The sequence below is a fragment of the Pseudopipra pipra genome, chromosome Z (genome assembly GCF_036250125.1).
Source record: "Pseudopipra pipra isolate bDixPip1 chromosome Z, bDixPip1.hap1, whole genome shotgun sequence".
In the NCBI taxonomy this organism is placed as follows: Eukaryota; Metazoa; Chordata; class Aves; order Passeriformes; family Pipridae; genus Pseudopipra; species Pseudopipra pipra.
The window spans coordinates 72001998-72022570 of NC_087581.1; the positions used below are offsets into that span (position 1 = coordinate 72001998).

Below are 20573 nucleotides of genomic sequence, written 5' to 3' on the forward strand. Positions count from 1 at the left end.
AGGCAGAGCCCATCACCTTCAGGTGCACAGCATTCTCACGGGTAGAATCATAGAATATTCTGAGAATATTCCAAAGGGATCCATGAGGATCATGGAGTCCAACTCCTGGCCCTGCGCAGGACACCCCGAGAATCACACCATGTGTCTGGGGGTGTTGTCTAAACGCCTCTTGAGCTCTGTCAGGCTTGGTGCTGTGACTGCCTCCCAGGGATCCTGTTCAGTGCCCAACCACCCTCTGGGTGAAAAACTTTTTCCTGATGTCCAACCTAAACCTCCCCTGACTCAGCTTCACGCCACTTCCTTGAGTCCTGTTGCCAATCACAAGAGTGAAGAGATCTGTTCCTGCCCCTCAGCTCCCCCTTGTGAGGATGCTGAAGGACACAATGAGGTCTCCCCTCAGTCTCCTCTTTTCTAAATGGAATGCAATATCTTTCCTATATTGCAGTGCCCAAACTGCACACAATATTCAAGGTGAGGCTGCCCCAGGTCAGAGCAGAGCAGGACAACCCCCTCCCTCAACTGGCTGGTGATGCTTTGCCTGATGCCCCCCAGGACAGGGTTGGCCCTCCTGGCTGCCAGGGCACTGCTGGCTCAGATTCAACTTCCCATCAGCCAGGACCCCCAGGGCCCTTTCTGCAGTGCTACTCTCCAACCTCTCAATCCCTGTCTATGCACACAATCAGAGTTGCCCTGTCCCAGGTGCAGAATCCAGCACTTGCCCTTGTTAAACATCACATGGTTGGTGATTGCCCATTTCTCTAATTTGTTGAGGTCTCTCCACAGGGCCTCTCTGCCCTCAAGGGAGTCCTCCCAGTTTAGTATCATTAAACTTACTTGGTATTCCCTCAAGTGCTGAGTCCAAGTCACTAATTAAGATGTTCAGAGAACTGAGCCAAGGATGGAGCCCAGCAGAACCCCACTAGTGACAGGTCACCAGTCTGATGTCACCCCATTCAGTGTAACTCTTTGTGCCTGATCCTTGAGCCAGTTTTGTAAACTGGCTTACCTGTTTTGTAAACCTGGTTATCCAGCTGTGTGCTTGGCATTTTGTCCAGAGGGATCCCGTGAGAGACAGTATTGAAAGCTTTACTGAAATCCAAAAAGATCACATCAACTGGCTTCCCTTGGCCAACTAGGTTGCTTACCTTGTCATAAAAGGAGATCAGGTTGGATAAGCAGGACTTTCCCCTCATGAAGCTGTGCTGGCTGTGACCAGTGACAGCGCTGCCCTCCACGGGTTTTGCAATACTTCCCAGAATAATCTTCTCTATAATTTTATTGGGCACTGAAGTGAGACTGACAGCCCTGTAGTTTCTGGGGTCCTCCTGCTTGCCCTTTTTGAAAGCTGGGACAATGTTTGCCAGCTTCCAGTCAACTGAGACCTCTCTGGATTCCCAAGACCACTCAAAAAACATCAAGAGAGGTTTTGTGACTAAATCAGCCAACTCTTTGAGGATTCTGGGATAAAACCTATTAGGCCCCATAGATTTGTAGGGATCCAGCTGGAGCAGCAGATCCCACACAAGTTCGGGGTCAGCTGAGAGTTGATCATGCTCTCAGTCATGGTCCTCCAGCTCAGGGCACTGGGACCCCCTTGGTCCAACATCCGTGTTGAAGGCAAAGGCAAAGAAAACCTTAACCCCTCCTGCCTAGTCTCTGTCCCTGGTGACCAACCCCATCCTGTAACGAGCTTTTTTTCTACACTTCCACTAATATATTTGAGAAAAACTCTTTCTATTGTCGCCCACATTTGTCCAGTGGAGCCCCGACCACATGAATTTTCCCCCTACAGCAGCAAGAAGCATCCCTGAGTTCTTCCCATGTCATTAGACCTCTGGGCATACACCTTCCTTTCTTGTCTTATTTTCAAGAGACCCCTTTCAGCCAAGCTGGCCTTCTGCCTTCGGGGTACTGCCTTCAGGCTCAACACCCAGCTTTTAAATGCATGTTTTCCATAGAAGGCCCAAATCTCTTTTCAATTTTTTGAAAAATGAGTGCTACATGAAAACTTTGGCTCAAAGGTTTGAGTTCCTTTATTAAAAGTTTTCAAAATGTTTATGGTACCTAGTCAGTTGCAAATACTCTAGAAGACTGTTGGCAATAAAAGACTCTTGGAAAGCAGCTTGTGAAAACCTTTATTTTCTCCATAGGTGGCTGAATTAGCATTTATTTTGTAATACAGAGCAAAAATAAACATTCCAATTCATCAAATAATATGAATGAAAGGTTAAGTGTCCTTTGTAGCCTTTGCTCCACTTAAAACCAATTGGAAAGGGAGACCTTATTCAGTTTCCTGTATGCTCAAATCAGCCTAGATGGTAACAAGCTTGGATTCTGGGGTGTGTTTGAAGGAATTTTCTAATATTTTTAGGGTTAAAGAAAATATTCTCCATCTTTTCACAGCTTCAAGAATACATCATCTTCTTGGTTGTTTAACATCCACTGCTGTTAAGCTCTTGACCTGTCCTAATTTAAAATTCTGTTCTGAAATCTTCCATGATCTATGCCTTATCCAATACTTCCCAGTGGAATGTGCCCACTGAAGATTGCATCAACAATAGGGTTTTTTTTCTCTTCAGTCCTAGGTATTTTGTAAATCATATTATCACTGTTATATGTGAACCCATGAATCTCGGAAACCTGCTTTAAGTACAGCAGGGAATTGAACTAACAAAATATCCCCACAGCTCCAAAATAAGAAAAGGAAATCAAAGTAGAATTAAAGGTTTTTGTACGGACATGCAATCACATTGCCTCCAACAGTGGAGTTGCCTGCATTACCTGTACCTTGCACCAACACTGACAATAGCTAAGGCTAAAATGGAGATGTTAAAGCTCACTTTTATGTGTATTTTCTTGGACTATGGCTATTAAAAAACATCCTTTTTTTCCCCCCATCTAAATAGCAAGAATCATAGAATCACAGAATCAGCTGGGTTGGAAGGGATGTCTAAGATCATCAAGTCCAACCCTTGATCCACTACTGCTGTGTTTACCACACCATGGCACTGATGCCACATTCAGTCTTAAACACCTCCAGGGATGGAGAATCCACCACTTCCCTGGGCAGCCCATTCCAACGTCTGATTACCCACTCTGGAAAGAATTTCTTCCTAATATCCAACCTAAACCTCCCCTGGCACAGCTGAAGACCCAGCCCTCTTGTCTTGCTGAGAGTTACCTGGGAAAAGAGCCCAACCCCCCCCTGGCTCCCCCCTCCTGTCAGGGAGTTGCAGAGAGTGAGGAGGTCTCCCCTGAGCCTCCTCTTCTCCAGGCTGAGCCCCCCCAGCTCCCTCAGCCTCTCCTGATAGTACTTGTCCTCAAGTCCCTTCCCCAGCCTTGTTGCTCTTCTCTGGACCTGCTCCAGCACCTCAATATCCTTCCTGAACTGAGGGGCCCAGAACTGAGCACAGGAACTGGCCCAGAACTGGCCAAGAACTGGACACAGGGTCGGAGAGCAGGACTGCGATGGGAACAGTTCCAAGCATGGAGAAAAACATACAGCAATTGACAGGATTTTATTATATGGACCTTAGAGTTATCATATGGACTTTACTGTTATTATGTGGTTTCATTGTATTCCCACTACACAGTGCACAGTCTGGACAAGCCCAGGCTTGCCATGAGTTTGCCTGCTCCCTGCTTCCCCTGCTCCTCCCCTTTTGCCCGTGTCCCTGTCCTGGTTTGTCCTCCCGCTTGTCTGTCTCATGCTCTGCCCTATGTTCTGGCCCTTTCCCCTCCCGAGCTGATAAAAGACCAGGTGCACGTGTGAATAAAGGACTCTACCTGCATCCCACCTTTGTGTCTGTGCGGTGCCACAGCCCTATCCTCCCCTTTTGGACCGCGGCATATGGCGTCCAACGTGAAGCAAAGGTAGAGATTTTTATCTTAAAAAACCTCCCACACGCCACAAGGGCTCAGACCACGCAGAGAGAAGTGTTTTTGTCCCGCTGTCCTTCCTGGCTGAACCCCAGATCACAGCAAGACGGCCGCTGCACTGAGAAAGGTGAGCACCGGGAAAACATCTAATCCCATCTCCCACCCTAACAAAAATTTTTTAAAACCAACTGCAGACTAATAGAAGCCTAAGTAAATCCAGAAATATGGGTCTCTCGCTACCTACCCCTCAAAAGTTTGTATACCGCGAGTTAAAGAATTTATTTTGGAAAATGGACACCCCTTAGACAAAAAAATCTGCAAAAGCCCTTGCTAAATGGCTGGAAAATAGAGGGGAAGCAGTCTCCAGCAGTATGTCTCTAAAAGACTGGGAGAAAATTGGAAATAATATCTGGAAAGCGAAAGAGAGGGGAGACAAAGTTGCTGTTGAAGCATTAATCGCCGGGAGGTTGGTTCTGATGATGCTACAACACCAAATAACCAGTTCCAGTTAGCACAGGCTAACGACACCGAGTTTTTAAAAGCCTTTCCAATTTATCTAGAGGACGGTCGTGCTCCAGAATGGCGTCTGGTGCCATGCCCTGTGTTGAAAGACATCAAACACGCAATTGTGCAGTATGGTTTAGGTTCACCTTACACCGTTGGGCTTTTTGAATCGTTTTTCCTCGCCTGCCGTTTAATACCGTATGATATCAAAGCGGTAATTAATGGACTGTTATTGACTGTGCAAGCATCCATTTTTGAGGCGGAATGGAAACGGCTTATAGTTAAATATGTCAATGAAAAGATGGAGAGGCGTGGTATTCCAACAAGCAGTGCCATTGACATGCTGTATGGGGAGGGCAGCTACGCCAGCCAACAAGACCAGTCTCTTGTGAATTTAAAATATCTGGACATTACAAAAGAACTGTCAATGGAAGCCTTTAAAAAGGTTGCTGATACATATGTCCAAACACCTTCATTCACCCTAATTCATCAGGGCCCAAAAGAACCTTTTGTGGACTTTATAACCAGGCTAAAAGAAGCTATAGCATGCCAAGTCCAGCAGAAAGAAAGCCAAGACATTCTGTTTAATAAGCTTGTGGTTGAAAAAGCTAACGAGGATTGCCAACAAGCTTTAAAAATGCTAAAAGATCCCACACTTCTGGAGATGATAGAAGCTTGCAAGAATGTGGAGTCTAATTCTCATAAAGCAAGACTAGTAGCTGAAGCCTTAGTTGGGCCACAGACCTGTTTTCATTGTGGTGAGACAGGACATATAAAAAAGAACTGCGCACGATTAACCACAAAATTTGAGCTTCCAAAGACACCGCGCAAGCGATGTGGCAAAAACAGATACTGGACTAAGGATTGCTGCTCCCTCACTAACCTCTACGGAGAACTGCTGCCCCCGAAAAAGTCACCCGACTTAAGGAGAAAAGTGACTTCTAATTCAATGCCAGATCTTAAACAGTGCACCTGTGAACTGTCAGGAAACCAGGCAGCAAGCTCCAGGGGTGGCATGATAACACAAACACCCCCTCAACTGCGTTCCATCCTGCATAGCCCATCCCTTCAGCAGGTGCCAGGAAACCACAGCAATTAGAATGAATCATGTTAAACCTACCATTCCCTGCTTAAATCAGATGAACAGATTACGCAAGTTGTGCCCTTACCACGTGACCCCAATCCTAAGTTCTCCCTTCCAGCTGTACAAGCAGAAAGACCATTTCTAACATGTTCTGTTTACTTTCCAGGATCTCGCAGTCCACAGAAGACCACTATCACTAAGCTTTTAGACATCATGGAGCAGTGGCATCTCAGGCTGGAAACAATTTTTTAGGGGGGGAGTCACTCAGTAGATGCAACTGTCCAAACTGTTTTGGAAGATGCAGATCTGTCCTCCCCCAAGTCCATTTAAACAAGTCCATTTAAACAAACCCTTTTTAACTAGCTTTGAAATTTTGCTTTGTTTGTATTGATATTAACTATTTCTTGTGTCACAGCATGCTGCAAGAGGACTATCACAACAGACATTTTCAAACAAATAAGAAAGGGTGAGATATGAAGGAGTAAGATTCAGGATGGGAACGGTTCCAGGCATGGAGAAAAGCATACAGCAATTGGAAGGACTTTATTATATGGACTTTACTGTTATGTGGTTTCATTGTATTCCCACTACACAGTGCACAGCCTGGACAAGCCCAGGCTTGCCATGAGTTTGCCTGCTCCCTGCTTCCCCCGCTCCTCCCCTTTTGCCCGTGTCCCAGTCCTGGTTTGTCCCCACTGTCTGTCTGTCTCATGCTCTGCCCTATGTTCTGGCCCTTTCCCCTCCCGAGCTGATGAAAGACCGGGTGCACGTGTGAATAAAGGACTCTACCTGCATCCCACCTTTGTGTCCGGGACCCGTGCGGTGCCACCGCCCTATCCTCCCCTTTCGGACCGTGGCACAGGACCATGGGGTGGACATGAAGGCAATTGAACCCTGTAAAAAAGTTATCAGTCATGGGGGTTATCATCATCATGGCTGGGCTTCGCGAATGGAGATTTGGGAAGGCTCTATCCACGTTTGTTACAAACACGCTGGTGGCTTGTGAGGCCAATACGTGACAGACACATCTGATTGCAAAAGGCACAGCAGAAAGACTCCTTAGATGGTGTATTCTGCAATACACGGTTCTTTCTGCGTTGCCTTTTCTCCTCGAGAGTGATCCTGCTGTGTTCTCAAAGGAGACAGCAGCGTTATAGATGGGGTGTCTCCAGGCCTCCCGATTTGAGGCCAGAGTAGACCAGTTGTGGTGATCAATATGGCCAAGGTTGAGAGGTTATCATAGTGATGGGTTAAATGCCGTTGTTGTGTTTGCTGTTTGTTTTATGCCTGAAAGCAGCCAGCCTAACTACAGATACCTGATGGACAATCTATTTAAGTATGTAATTGGCACTTTAGAGCTGTTGCTGGCTGAGAACTATGTGATGTTTATCTGAACTGTGCAACCGCACGGAGGAAAATGCCCAGTTTAGGCTGGCTCAGGAAGTGTCACCAGCAGATAGACAGAAGGTTAAGGAAATCATGTAACATCATTGACATGAGGGTTGGTGTGGGCTCAGCCACCACGTTTTCTCAGACTATTGTGTTCCTAAGGCCTGTCTGTTGTACAATAGCAAGGAATGTTGCCAAATGCCACCACCACATGAACTAAGCTAGAAGTATACAAATATCTTAGCTGGCAGTTTTTGAAGACACAGCCTCAGAGAAGAACTTCTACAATGCAGCCAAAAAGCACTGTAAGACCTAAAACCCTAAGCAAGCCACGGCAATGCAATGTCACTAGCTTGTTTCTCACAAAGTTACAGAGCCTGCAGCCTGTATCTGCAGTCCATATAGTTATATCATGCTTTGCTTGGTTTAGCTTTTTGTTCTTCTCGAAGTGCACTGCTTTTCAACATTTTTGGTAGAGATTATTTTCTATTTACTACTCTTTTTCACAGTTATTTCATTCAAATAGAGTTCTTTGTTCTTACACACTTTTCTAACAGCATAAAATATTTACAAGCAGACTGTTAATATGTAAAAGATAATCACAATGCAAACCTCTACATTTTAAAGGCTTTTGCTACACACATTACACAGCTTATACACTATGCATATTTGGGAAGAGTCTAATGCTGCTGCTTTAAATGATTAAGACCAGATTAAAGCTAAGGATGAGCTCTTTCAGGCTGTGTGTTAAAAAAGCCTCGATTACTTCTGATTGTGCACAAGGCGTGTTTTGAGACCTTAAACACAAATCTTTGAAAGAGCCCAACAAAGTTAAATGGTTACATTCTTACTGAAAGACAGCGGGAACTTGCCTCAGAATTTCCTGCTGAACTTCACTGAAGCCTCCAGCCGTAAAGTACTATTGATGGAAGTGCCACGGGCTGCTTCCATGAGGACTTGAAACCAGATGTTCATGAAGTCTTAACCACTCTAGGTCTCAGGGAATGCCTTTGACACTGACCACCATTCTGTACTGAGGCTGGTAAGGCAGTGATGAACCATAAAGTTGTTTTTAGGTTTCTCTGGAACAGCCTCTCAAAAGGCTGGGGCTGGGGCTCCAGGTCTTCCAAACTAAACAAGCTTTCCTTCCAGAGCCAAGGCAGGGTCAGGTGTAAATGGAGATATACCCTTCAGCATGATCCTGTTGTACCGCATCTTTTCTCTCGTATCTGCAGAAGTGTCCAGAGGTGATAGAAGTGCAGGGTCCCATTAACAGAAAATGGGATATTGTCTCACTTGCTGAACTTCCCAGGGAGAATTCCCAACACAATCCCATGCTGTGGTAGTGCCTGGAAAGAAGGAGCTCCATGGGAATCCACTGTGGTTCATTGCTTTCTGAAATGATATGTCTCTGTTTCAGAACTGAAGGATCTCAGCTTAGGTAGTGCATTCACAATGTACACAGGTTTACGTAGGTCGGACACAAATTTTTAAATACATTGAAAATAGTAAGCAAAGTTATATGCATTGAAACAGTACGTGAATAAACATTTGTTACGTGTGTATTGTGGGGTCACATTTTAACTACTTTAAATAGCAAACATATATATCCTCTCACAATGGTTATTTACTACTGCTTGCTTAAAATGCGTTGTGAAATGCCACAGTGACAACTGCCATACTATCTTTCACTAAACACGAAAAGTTTGAATAACAATGGAAAAAAAAATAAAAATACTGCATTGATATGACACGTTAAAGTTCCTGACAGTTAAAAGTTACTACTTCATTTTAAATATCCCCATTGAAACACATCTATTTGTATAATTAGTCACCTTACACTGTATACTGCAATACAATGTTTAGCATATTGTAAACTTTCACCAAACAATGAATTTTTAGTAAGAAATTGTACAAATATACAGCTATTTATACCACATATATATAAGGCCATTAACATAACAGCAAGATACATATAGAGAACTACAGTCAACATTACAACATATGTAATGAATTCTTCTCCCAGCTGACAATAATCGGGTTCATCTTCCAAACATCAGCAGTCTTTAGTAAATCCAAAGTTTCTAACAGGTTTTAGTGATGTCTTCCAAAATGAGTAAGTGCCAAACACAGTCTCAGCATGCAATGCCATTGTGGTGTGTGATGTCCTTAGATGTACATGGACTCTGTCCTGGCTGTTGGGCAGCATGAAAGGTTTTTTTCTGAATCAGGTGCGTTACTGAATGAACACCCAAAACACATGATTGTTGATAAATAAGTCCTCAAAGTTAAATAAGTGGTTAGTGTTTTCCTCTGTGATTTAAGTGCATGAATATTTAAACTTCATGTGTAGTTTAAATCTAAAAGCCATGGAAAAGTACTTGTCTTCAGGAGTCCTTTACTTACAGAAGTTCCCATTGTGAAACGGAGATTCATTTTTCTCAGTGATACACGAGGGAACATTCATTGGTGGGAAATCTTCCTTTGGCTTCTGGGTGTTGCTGCTGCTGGATTTGCTTCGACTGTGATCTGGTGTGGGCTGAATAGGCAAAGATCTGGCCACCTTGGATTTCACCAGGCAGCCACAGACAAGGCGAAAGAAGGCGCGACGCATTTCCTTACTGGCCAGGGTATAAATGATTGGGTTCATTGCAGAGTTGATGACCGCCAGAGCAATAAACCAGTTGGGTTTGTACAAGATAGAGCACTCCTTGACTCTGCAGGCCACATCGATGAGGAACAGGATGAAGAGTGGAGACCAACAGGCAATGAAGACACTAACGACGATCACGACAGTCCTAAGGAGCGCCATGGAGCGCTCCGAGTTATTGTGGTTGGTGACATTGCGACTGCTGGACTTAACCAGTATGTAGATACGGGCATAAAGGATGACAATGGCAACCAAAATGGCTATGAAGATACTAATGCAGAACACAACATACTTCTTGGAGTACAGAGGCAAAATTGTCGAGCAATCTGGTAAGTTGTTTATACAGTTCCAGCCGAGGATGGGTAAGGCACCCAAGGAAATTGAAATAAGCCAGCATGTACCAATGAGAAGGAACACCCTGTATTTTTTATTTGCGTCGTAAGGCCTCATTTTAATCATGGTTAAATGTCGCTCAATAGCTATGGCTAGCAAGCTGAAAGTGGAGGCTCCCAGGGCAACAAACATGCTGCCTTCTCTAATGAACCAGATTGTGGAGGATAAGCTCAGAGTCTTCTTCCCAGACATAAGAATGTTTACCTTGTAAACAATCCCAGCTAAAAGATCACAGAGAGCTAGATTGCCAATAAAAAAGTACATGCGGTTGTGAAATTTATTGTTTTTCCATATGGCAATCAACACCATCAAGTTTTCCAGGACTATGAAACTACATAGGATTAGAAATGCAATAGCGGGCAGGTCTATATTACCAGTTGCCTTTTCCCTTGAATTAAGCTTTCCTGTGTAATTATAATGCAGTACAATTAGAGAGTCCATCTCTTCATTTCCTTGAGGGCTGACAAGAGCAAAAGGTGGCATGGTAACTGCTGCCATCATTTGTTCCCTTAAGGATGCTGGACTTTTCTTTCCTCAGTATCACGAGAATATAGTTCCAATAATTTTCCACAAGAGGGAGATCAAGCCACGCTCCTCCCAGCACTCCTCTGGGCAGGCGTTGTGTATCCCCAGCTCCAGCAAGCCTTGCATATTAATTCGGGAGAGTGGCTTGCAAACCAGGCTCTGAAAATAAAACCAACAAATGAAACATAAATATCACCATCTTCCCATGTCACCCAGTGCTCAAGCTGCAAGATGCACCCAGGAGCCAAGAGAGAGGGATGGTGACTGTGGCAGGAAACTGAGGTAGAACATGGCTGCATGCCTACCAAGGTAGCTGTAGGGTAGGTAAGTCCAGACACATCTTGGCTGCAGAAATATGAGGGCAATGTACAGAACTGCTCAAAAGTGTTTCCCCCTATGAAATCTCTGGTCCCAGCAAGACCCAGTGTGCACAGCAGACAGCTCACTGATCCTCCAAAAGACCTGAGTGCACATGGTGCTACCAAAACACCACCCAACCCCGCAGCAGCGGGGAAAACTCTCTGCTTTCTAAGCTTGTTCTTGTTTCCCACGCAGACTCGAGGTAGGAAAGATTCTGAGAAAACTGGTATCAAGTCTTCATGCCAGCATGCGTGTTGCCAATGCCCAAAATAACTTCCCACCCTTAATGGTATAAAATTATGATATATACAATTGAGAAGATGCACTGAAAGCCAGTCATCATAAAATCAATCCTACTTCCCATTTAAATTAGTTGGATTTCTGCTACCTTTTTAAAAACAAACATAGCAAGTCATATTTTTATAAGTTTTGTTTTTCTTTATGGTTCACTTCACTTTTTTTTTCCCATTGCATATGTATACGAGTCATACATTTAAAGTTTTTGTTTGCTTGTTTGTTTGTTTTTAAAAATAAAAAATAGTTACACCCAATTTAATTGTCCTTCTCAAAAATTCTGATTTTCTTTAAGTTACAACATAGAATGAACTGCAATGTTTTCCCATGGACTTTGAGGTTCCATTTTTGCAGCAGATCCTTCAAACTTTTTTTCAATAAATATCAGAAGAGATCTATAGAGCTTTGTAAAAACATTAGATGTCAGAAGTACTTACTGTTTTACCAAAAATGTAAGAGTTTTGTTGCAGCATAATCCAATGAGAATTGAGGCCCGTGCCCCAAATGTATGCACTGAGGATGAAAAAACAACCAATGTTTCAGTTTTCTATGAAAACCAGGATAGGGATGAGGAAAGAACTTGTTTCATCTGAACCAAATTTGTATTTTTTTTTTTTTCTGTGAAAGGTAAAAAAAATAAGAATTTGTACTGGATACCAGGACAATTTCCATTGGCCCATAATTAAGTAGCTTAGTTTGGGGAATCTTTTAAGAGCTAGAGCTCTTAAACCATACCATTTATTTACTCAATGAGCATTTTCCAAGCACATTAAAGACACTTTCAAAAGAGAGGTATCAAGGGAAGGGGGGATGGAACCAGATATCTTTAAGGTCCCTTCCAATCAGATCCATTCTATGATTTTATGATCCTATACAGTTTTCTGAAGACCAGAAAAATGTGTGAGCCACTGCCAACCCAGCAGTCTGCTTGGGGCACTTAAAAAGTGAGAAATATATTTTCAAGTGTCTCTCAAGAGGATGAGGGGAGGAGCAAACCACATCCCAGAAGAATGCAAAGGGATTTAAAGGGATGACCCACACCCTATTTTTCTACTCTCTCTTTTCCTGGTTTCCCTCCTTCAGAAAGGACATGATCTGACAAAAGCCTACAGTAAATTGACTTGAATTCTTTAGTACACTCAGGGTGTTTTAAAATTATTTTCTGAGAAAATAACTGGCTATTTACCCATTGTAATTTTCCCACTCTAGTTCACAGTTCCAAACTGTGGTGTCCTTGGTCCTTTTTCACTCTGAAGATGACAGCAACCACCTCATTCATTTCCCAGAAGCTGAACTGGGCCCTCGAGTTGTTAAAACTCTTTTCTGAAACATGGTAACAGTGGAGCTCTCGACAGAACAACTTCACCTCAGCTAAGGTTCAATGTAATTGTAATTCACTCACAATCTGCACACTGTTATCACATAAATTGTCACAGCCTTTCATTGTATTGGCTTATAACAAAATCCCACTGTGTCCATATGAATTGCAAGTGCTTTCCACTGTAAAATAAACAATTACATTTGACTTGAAAAGTGTTTGTTAATAATAGCTCAACCAGCAGTACTCACCAGGCTGGCTGATGGCTGCCTGAGAGAATAATATTCCTAACGTTTAGGAGCACCACACATAACAAAATAAATGTTTCTGGAAGTCTTTTTCAAGCCAGTTATCACACCGATCTATCAAAGGGCAAATGCATCTCTTTCTGTGAAGAAAATTATATGCCATACGTAGGAGTTTATCAGCCACAACTCAGCAGATGCAAACTGTCATGACTCTGCTAAAGGCAATGGTGTTGTACCAGTTCCCCTGGCTGAAGGCAAGGACGATGCACTCAATCAGCAGAAATTGTACGGGGGCTCTGCCACTGTTAGAAATTGCTTCTCTTAAAATTATTACAGCGAACTCAGTATCATAAAAGTAAGTCTTTGCCTCTGACAGGCTAGTGAGAAGGCAGTGAAGGTTGTAACATTACTATCTGCCAGGACTCTCATGGAATGAGTATCACGCATAAGACACTTGAAAGTTAATATAAATAATAATGCAATAAATTAAAATTTATTCTCTTCTGGCAGCAACATTTCCAAGTAATATCTTTTAGCCATACCCTCCTTATGTATTTCTCTTGCTTTGTAGCCAGTAACTCAGAAAGCACAGTCTCCCTTTAGCAGTTAGAAAAATTGATGTTGGTTTTGCATTGCAATAACAAGACAGCAATGGCCAGGTCCGGGATAACCTGTGTCACTGCTTTCTGACAGTACCACAATTTACTCTGCAAAACATGTTTGCCCCAGTCACATACTAGCTGCAAAGTATGGACTTCAGTTCGGAATATTTAAAAAATAACCTGAAGAACCTGCCTGTGGCCTGTTGTTTGCCCAGCACTGCCATGGTTAGGTACCTCAGCACCCCGAGCTCTTGAAACCACCGGAAATGAGTTTTATTCCCTCTAAAGCAAGGCAGGGGATCCCTATCGCTCCACCATCAGGTACGACTAGAAAGATAAACTAACCTCTCTGCATTGCAGGGGCAGTCTGGCTATGCTTCCTCACGGATGTGATGGCTAAAACAGCGACAGCTACATTACTCGAATAAAGGCAGTGGTACAATGTCAAGAACCACAGTCATGTGGAACCACAATCATGTGGAGGGCAAAATTCAGCTGCCTCCTCCAGCTATTTGGCTTCCCTACTCCAAGGGTGGAGAGAGCAGTTGGGGTCAGCCATGAACACCAAGATTTCCCCCTCCTGGCTAATCTCCTGGCCCACCCCATGCTTTGGGGTGTCTGCAGTGGTTAATGTGGTCTCCTGCAGAGGTCAAGGATCCTAGCAGGGTCAAGCACCCTTTCAGTTTGGAGCAGGGGCTCTCTAGCATGGCTCATAAACCTAGATCCCACTGGGGTCTGTATGGTCTCTCTGCCACACATGCCGTGAATAAAGCAACACTGAGTGGAAGGCCACAATCCCTTAACCTGCCCTATTGCAAGGCACATCTCCACTGCCCTCTCCAGCTCAAACACGTAATGGTACAGGCAGAAACTCAGAGTCATACCTCTCACCAGCTCCCCCGGCCTGCAATTTTCCTCTGGGAATGTGTAATTCCCAGTGCCAGGAGGCAGCAGGGAACTTGTGATAATGAGGATGCCAAAACCCTTCAGCAACCATCTCCAGTACATCTCTGCTCTCTGTTTCCAGCAGGCACTCTGGTTAAGAGTTCCACAGGGACCTGAGGGCTTTTACCATCTCATGAGTCACTCTGTACTTTACATCTAAGAGAAATAAGAAATTTCTGTTTTTAAAAAAGAGTGAACCAAACTGCTCTCAATTTTCTGAAAGTCAAAGCAACAAGTGAGAGCAAAGTGAGAATAGAACTTAACTTTTCACCACCTACTTTTGCCTGCACAAGAACATATAATGCTATGCATTCAGTACACTCACTGTAATTTGGCCAGAATTGTATTTTCCTGCTTTCCAAGTGGCCATGAACAGACTTGACCAAAGAAACTGGATGCTCCTTCACCACTACCACACATATTTCAGTTCTCCCTTCTCTGCCGTGTCTTTGGCCACCAAAGAAAATTTTAAAAATGGCAAAGACAATAATACATATCCAAAGCCAAACTTTTTTGTATTTTGTGTATTTGTACAGCCTTTGCAATTGAAAAGTAAACGTAATTTATCAGCTAGTCTCATTAACAGAAAAGGCTTTTCAGAACAGCAGCACATTTCAATACACATTTCCACTGAAATTAAGCTGTGCTAGATGCAAATGAAGTTTAGACAATAAACATCTGTTGCAGAACAATGTCTTAGACAACTCAAACGTTAAAAAAGATTTTCTATTTAAGTGGATGTGCTGGTAGTTTACAGCCTCAGAAAAACAAATAGTTACTTTTCCTGACTTCTGGCTCTTAGATATCAGTTTGAATTTTGTAATTCCGAATAGCACACATGCACACCCCCATCACTCCCGGCTGGTTTAATTCTTGCACGTTAAAGGGAACTCACTTGGACTTCTTTCCCCGTCTCCCAGCACTCCCGACTTACTCCCCCCGCCTCCAAACTCCGGGATTCCGTTCACAGATTTCCACTTTTGCAGCGACCCGAACTTTCTGGAGGTGACAAACATCTTGTCTAAGTCACCCGACGTGTCCGCGGTCTCACAGAGCAATCACCGCAGTCCCGGGGCTCCCGCGCGTCCCGTGCCCGCCGCCGCGCCCGTACCAGGCAGGCGGGACGGCCGGTCCGGCCCCGCTCTCGGGGCTCGGCAGGACGGGGACACCTGGCCCTCCTTCGCCGAAGCGGGACGGCCCCGGCAGGCGGGCGGGGTGCGGGCCGGGCCGTCCCGGAGCCCCGAGCTGCGCTCGCCGCGCTCACCCCGGAGCTCCGCGGCCGCCGCATCCCACCCCGGGGCTGCGCCGGGCAGGGCCGAGCCGGGCCGGGATGGGATGGGACGGGATGGGATCGCCCCGGCCCTGCCCGCCGCCAGTCCCCGCAGCCTCCCCTCCAGGGTACCCCCCGACTGACCGACCTCCCCTCCGGGCTTTTCTCCGGCGCGTCCGCCCCCCTTGGGTCCTGCCTCCGGCTCTCTGCTCCCGCCGCCACCGCCGGACAGGCTTCGCTCCCCGCTCCGGCGGCCCCTGCCTGCCCCCGTCCCGTCCCGCCCCGCCTCACTCCGCCCCTTGGCCGCTCACCGTGCCCCATGCCCGGGGGAGCAGCGCCACGGAGCTGGATGCTGCCGGCGGGGCTCGGCCGCGGGGAGAGCGGGGAGTTTAATTCTTACACGGCGCGAAGGGCAGCCGGGGTGAAAATGTGAGACGGCAGAGCCCGCCGGCGGGTATTTGTAGCGTCCATAACAATGCGTGGTGGAGGGGAGGAAGTTCTGGGTAGGTCTTACTCAGCTCGAGCTATTATCGCGTTCGAAGAGGTTTTACGTGTGTTGCATCTGCCCCTCTGTTTGACCGTCTCCAATAATGAGACCTTCAGAGAGCTTGAATCGAGAGGCACATGGCGAAGCACAAGTGCTTCTGGTTTGACCCAGAGCTGCCGATTACGGCGTGTTTCCTGGTAAGGTACCACTTGACAGAGTTATTGACTGAGTAATAGCAACTCAAGGACGGCGATAGGCACGCGGATTGCCCCAGTGACAGGAGCAGCGCTTTGGAAAAGAAGTTGGAACTTGGATCCTGCAACCGTCTAATTTAAAATGTACTTGTAAGATGCCAGTGGGTACAGCAAATCTTTCTGCCAAAATGTTTGCGGTGAGCTGGCAAACAGGAACACTGCAACAACCTTGCAAAGCGCAGGCAGGCGTACAGGGTTGCCCAGCCGTCCCGCTGCAATCAGTGTTTTTCTTGAGAGCCTCCTGTCTGGACCTGAGCACTGTTGCACTCGGAGTTATGCCGTGGGCTCGGCTTTCAGGTCGCCTGCACTGCTGCTCTGCAGGGGAGAAATGTGCTGGAAGAAAGCAGAACTAGGCTTTTCATAGCCAAAAGTTTAAGAGGATGTAGCAGAACAAACTGCTACAGTGACTGCTTTTTATCTGCTGAAAAAGAATAATGCAGCTCTTCTAGTTTAGGACTTTGATAGGAAATAAGGACTAGACAGGGCAAAATGATGGTAAATTTGGTTCAAAGCTGATGGACCCAATGGACATGACCCCACTTAGCTATGGATAGGACTATACACAATGTTTGATGGCCCTAGCCTTATCTCCTGTCCTCTCCCCTCATGTACTGTGTGGAAAGCTGCTTTCTTCTGTGGAATAGGAGAGGAGTGGAAAACTCCTTCCATGTCACGTAAAAGCACTCCCCACTTTTAGGCAAAGGGGAGCCTGGGCCTGTGAATCATTGCTCTCCCATTGCTCAGCAAAGCCTTGTCCTGCAGTTTCCCTGAAAACCACACCACGAAGGTCTGTATTTCTCCTGGTAGCTGCTTGCTACATGCCATCAAGACCCAGTTCTTGTAGAGCAGATGTTTCAGTGAGCAGGCACTAGCTTAGCTCTGTGTTCTCCTATTATTTTTGTTCTTTTCCATCTTTTTCCTTTGCTACCTTTTACCTACTTGGAGAAGGGAGTCAGAAGAAATAGTCATTCTGATCAGACTGTCATAGATGAGGGGACAAGATACTGCCACCAGAAAGATCTTTTGGCAGTGGTGCCAGGAGCTGGTAAACTGTGTCCTGCTGCCTGGGATGGTTTTAAAGGGCCTTCCTTAGTTGGTCTGACCACCACCAGCAACCCACAGGAGCAACCCACAGCAAGGCCCCACTACAGTACAAGGGAATCACTTCAGAGAAGGGTGTGCATGGAAAATGGTGTATCCGTGGTGAGGACCAGATGTTGCCAAAGCAACTGTTGGCAAAAAGCTTTGGGGAGCGCAGCCTCTCTGGCAATAGCTGATACAACCCAGTGGTTCAATTCCAAATGTCACGCAACAGCCAGTGATGCACGCATGGAGAGCTTTCCACGAAGCTCTTGACCTTAAAGGAAATTACATTTTTGTGGCGTAAAGAGATTAATGACTAAGTAAGGCATAGAAAGTAAAGGAGCTGTAATGAATTTTCGTGGCAACAGAAGGTTAACAGCTCAATTTACCATGGGCGAGAAGTCTTTTCTGCCCTGGAAATTCCTGAGTGAGTGGGCAAACAGGATGAATAATGGGAAAGCAGCCATTTCTGATGTTATTTGGGGTACTTGACGGTGAAACTAAAACTGAGAACAAGATGTTTCCAATATCTGGAGGTCCAGAGTGACCTGCTGATAAATGCTGTGTTCATTTCCGTGCTGCCGAGTGAAACATAGGAAAAACAGCTCCAATGATAGATCCACAAATCTGCACAGAGTGCTAACAGAAGAGAGGTCTTTGTGGATAGCTCTTAGAAAGCGTCTGACGTTCATTTAACTGTTAAAGTGAAACTGAATTCTAGGAATTATAAAGAAAGGAATAAGGAACAAAATGGAAAACATGTTTCTGCGAACTTGGCACGTTGAGTACCATGAGTACCTCTGGTTGCTTCCTCTCCTTAAGAGTGCAGTACAACACAAAAAGGCAGAAAAGGCAATGGAATGGTTAGAAAAGTCATCTCTGGAGGGAAAATCCAAGGTGGCTGGGTCTAATGAACGGTCTGAAAAAGGGAAAAACACAACCAACCAAGATGGAATATTTTAAAACACAAGGGCACAAATTTCTGGCAATGTACCATTGAATTGTGGAACGCAATCAACAGGAGAGAAAAAGCCATTAAACAAACCACATGAAACCATATGGAGTAAAGGCCTGTCAGTGGCTCTTAAATATAATGAAAGAGCAGTGCAGGGCACAATGGGTGGGAGTCCCGAGCAGGGACTGTGGGTGCCCTGCTCGATTCCAGCTCCGAAGTTTCCATGGGCTGAATCCTTTCTGGGCTGTTTTCTCCTTTGTTGCAATTAAGTATGGTCTTGACTGTGGGGGCAAGCTATGGCACTCTTAACAGTGTGTCTGTTGCCCACTTCTGCAGGTGTTGAAAAAGGAGACATTCCTGCAGGGGATTTAAACTGGACATGGCAGAGGAAGAGGCAGCAGAGGGACTCGGAGGGAGATGGCTCAGCCGATGCCATTGGCTCAGCAAATGTCCTGGTGAAGTTACCTGAAAGTCCTGGGCCTCTCAGCACCCTGCAACACCCCATGGATTTTCCCTCCTGTCAGGGGTTTTACATGGAGAATACCAGATTAAAGAAAGGGGTTTTTCCTTTTGTGTGTGGCTTTTGGTCCAGAGAAAGCAGTGAATGGGGAGTGCCATCGATACAGAAGGTTTTCCAGTACATGCTTAAAAGTCAAAAAAAGCAGTTAAAGGTACTTCTATTTACAGATAGATAAAATACATAAACACGCAATAAAAGCTGAAGTGTTACCCTCAGATGAAAGATATTGTGGTTTCTCTACAGACAAAACAGTTCATGTTTCAAGATTAATATTATCCTTCTCATGTATTAGTTACAGTTAAGTCCACTTTTTTTCTGGTGACTGTTTAGAGTGTGATAAAATCTTGGTAATTTCTGTCTTTCAAGATCATGTGATGTTTTATTAATGCATTAGTTATAATTTCTTCTTTCTGACATTCATCCAATGCTTCACAGGTCTGTCATTGATTTCCTTGCCTGGAGTTCCTGAAGTAACCCTTCGTCATTTGGAAAACCAGCAATTTATTTTTGACTGTTTTGGTGTGAAAACTAAACAGCAACAGAGCAATTTTAAAACTAAAAGCTCAAAATAGTATGATTTTATCTGATTCTATGATAACATATTTTAGCTCTCTACTGTTGCTGAACTATCCTTTTTATATTAACGAGATGTATTATGTATGACTTGTTACATCTAGATGATGAAGTGCTGCAACATATTTTTGTTTGTGACACCATTTTTGTTCCTATTTCTGTGACTCCAACCTAGTCTTAAGCCAATATTAAATGCAATATTGTTTAAATTAGAAGTCATTATGAGACAAATTTAATTAATATTTTAATTGAATGTAAACATAAAAACAAAAAAGGAGAAAATTTATTTGGAGTGCTGTTTGATCATAATCTGCAGTGACCAAAATACATTTGTTTAGTACATCAAAGAAGGAATCTGTCAATCACTGTAAAATATAAAGAGAGGATATTTTGGAACCTTCAAAAGCTATGACTTTTTCACATCCTCATGCACTTGTATCTCATGTCTTTGTATTTGCTGTGTTCTTTTGCCTGTCTCAACTTTTTTGAAAGATACGTGTTCTCCTTTCTTTGGCAGCACTAAAGCTGACACACAAACTCTGTAAATCCATCACAGGAATGACTGAGGCCAAGATATTGGAAACACTGTTACCTCAACATTGCTAACATTTTGTCAATGTAATTTGAATCACGGCATCTCGCAATACATTTGAGTCAATATATTTAAATCTGTTATCCCTGAACAGCAATATTCTGATTCAGAGCACCTTAAGATATGCACACTGCTTCAACACACCATTTTGGAGTTTGTCTAAGAAATTATCAATAAACACCGTAACAAAACACATACACCTCTTACATTAACACCTACTTTCTGCTCCCTCAGATCATTATTTGGGATGGAACATTTGTCTTTTTTCTAATCTACATACAAGCTCATATGAAAACTGTAGCTTTGTATGTGCTTTCTTCTTTGTCTTCTTTTCTGTGACTGCCATGGTGTTTTTGAGAGGTACAGTCTTGTACTTATCATGTGCAAATACAACATATACCCATAGGATATATCTCAGCTGCATGTTTTATATTAACTGCTGGGATCACGTGCTTAGCTGAGCTGAACTCTGTCTGCCTCTGCAAGTGACACCTTCCCCTAGGGATAAAGGGGCAGGTGCTCAGAGCACAGCCAGATATTTGTTGTTCACATCAAGACTGACTCAGCTCAAGGTACAGCCCTGTGCAGATTGCACATGCTAGAAGAGAGATAGCTGTTATCACAGCACTTCCAGCCAGACATGATGTA

At 44.4% G+C, this 20573-nt stretch overlaps 1 protein-coding gene across 7 annotated transcripts; it reads right to left on the bottom strand.

The window, feature by feature from the left end:
* Positions 1 to 2118: 2118 nt before the first annotated feature.
* Positions 2119 to 16001, bottom strand: S1PR3 (sphingosine-1-phosphate receptor 3). 7 transcript variants are annotated; one of them, XM_064641001.1, is made up of 4 exons: positions 15773 to 15823; positions 15087 to 15190; positions 14131 to 14347; positions 2119 to 10583 (listed from the first exon to the last, which is right to left on the bottom strand). In XM_064641001.1, exon 4 carries the CDS (start codon positions 10398 to 10400, stop codon positions 9255 to 9257), a length of 1146 nt encoding a protein of 381 aa, XP_064497071.1. In that variant the 5' UTR covers positions 10401 to 10583; positions 14131 to 14347; positions 15087 to 15190; positions 15773 to 15823; the 3' UTR covers positions 2119 to 9254. The 7 variants fall into 7 exon arrangements, with proteins under 7 accessions (XP_064497071.1, XP_064497072.1, XP_064497073.1 ...); XM_064641002.1 differs by lacking the exon at positions 15773 to 15823 and adding an exon at positions 15610 to 15698; XM_064641003.1 differs by lacking the exon at positions 14131 to 14347.
* Between the last annotated feature and the right edge of the window lie 4572 nt (positions 16002 to 20573).

What these genes read in the sequence shown, in the direction of transcription:
- S1PR3 (XM_064641005.1), bottom strand. Translation starts at nt 10,400, where the DNA reads ATGATGGCAGCAGTTACCATGCCACCTTTTGCTCTTGTCAGCCCTCAA.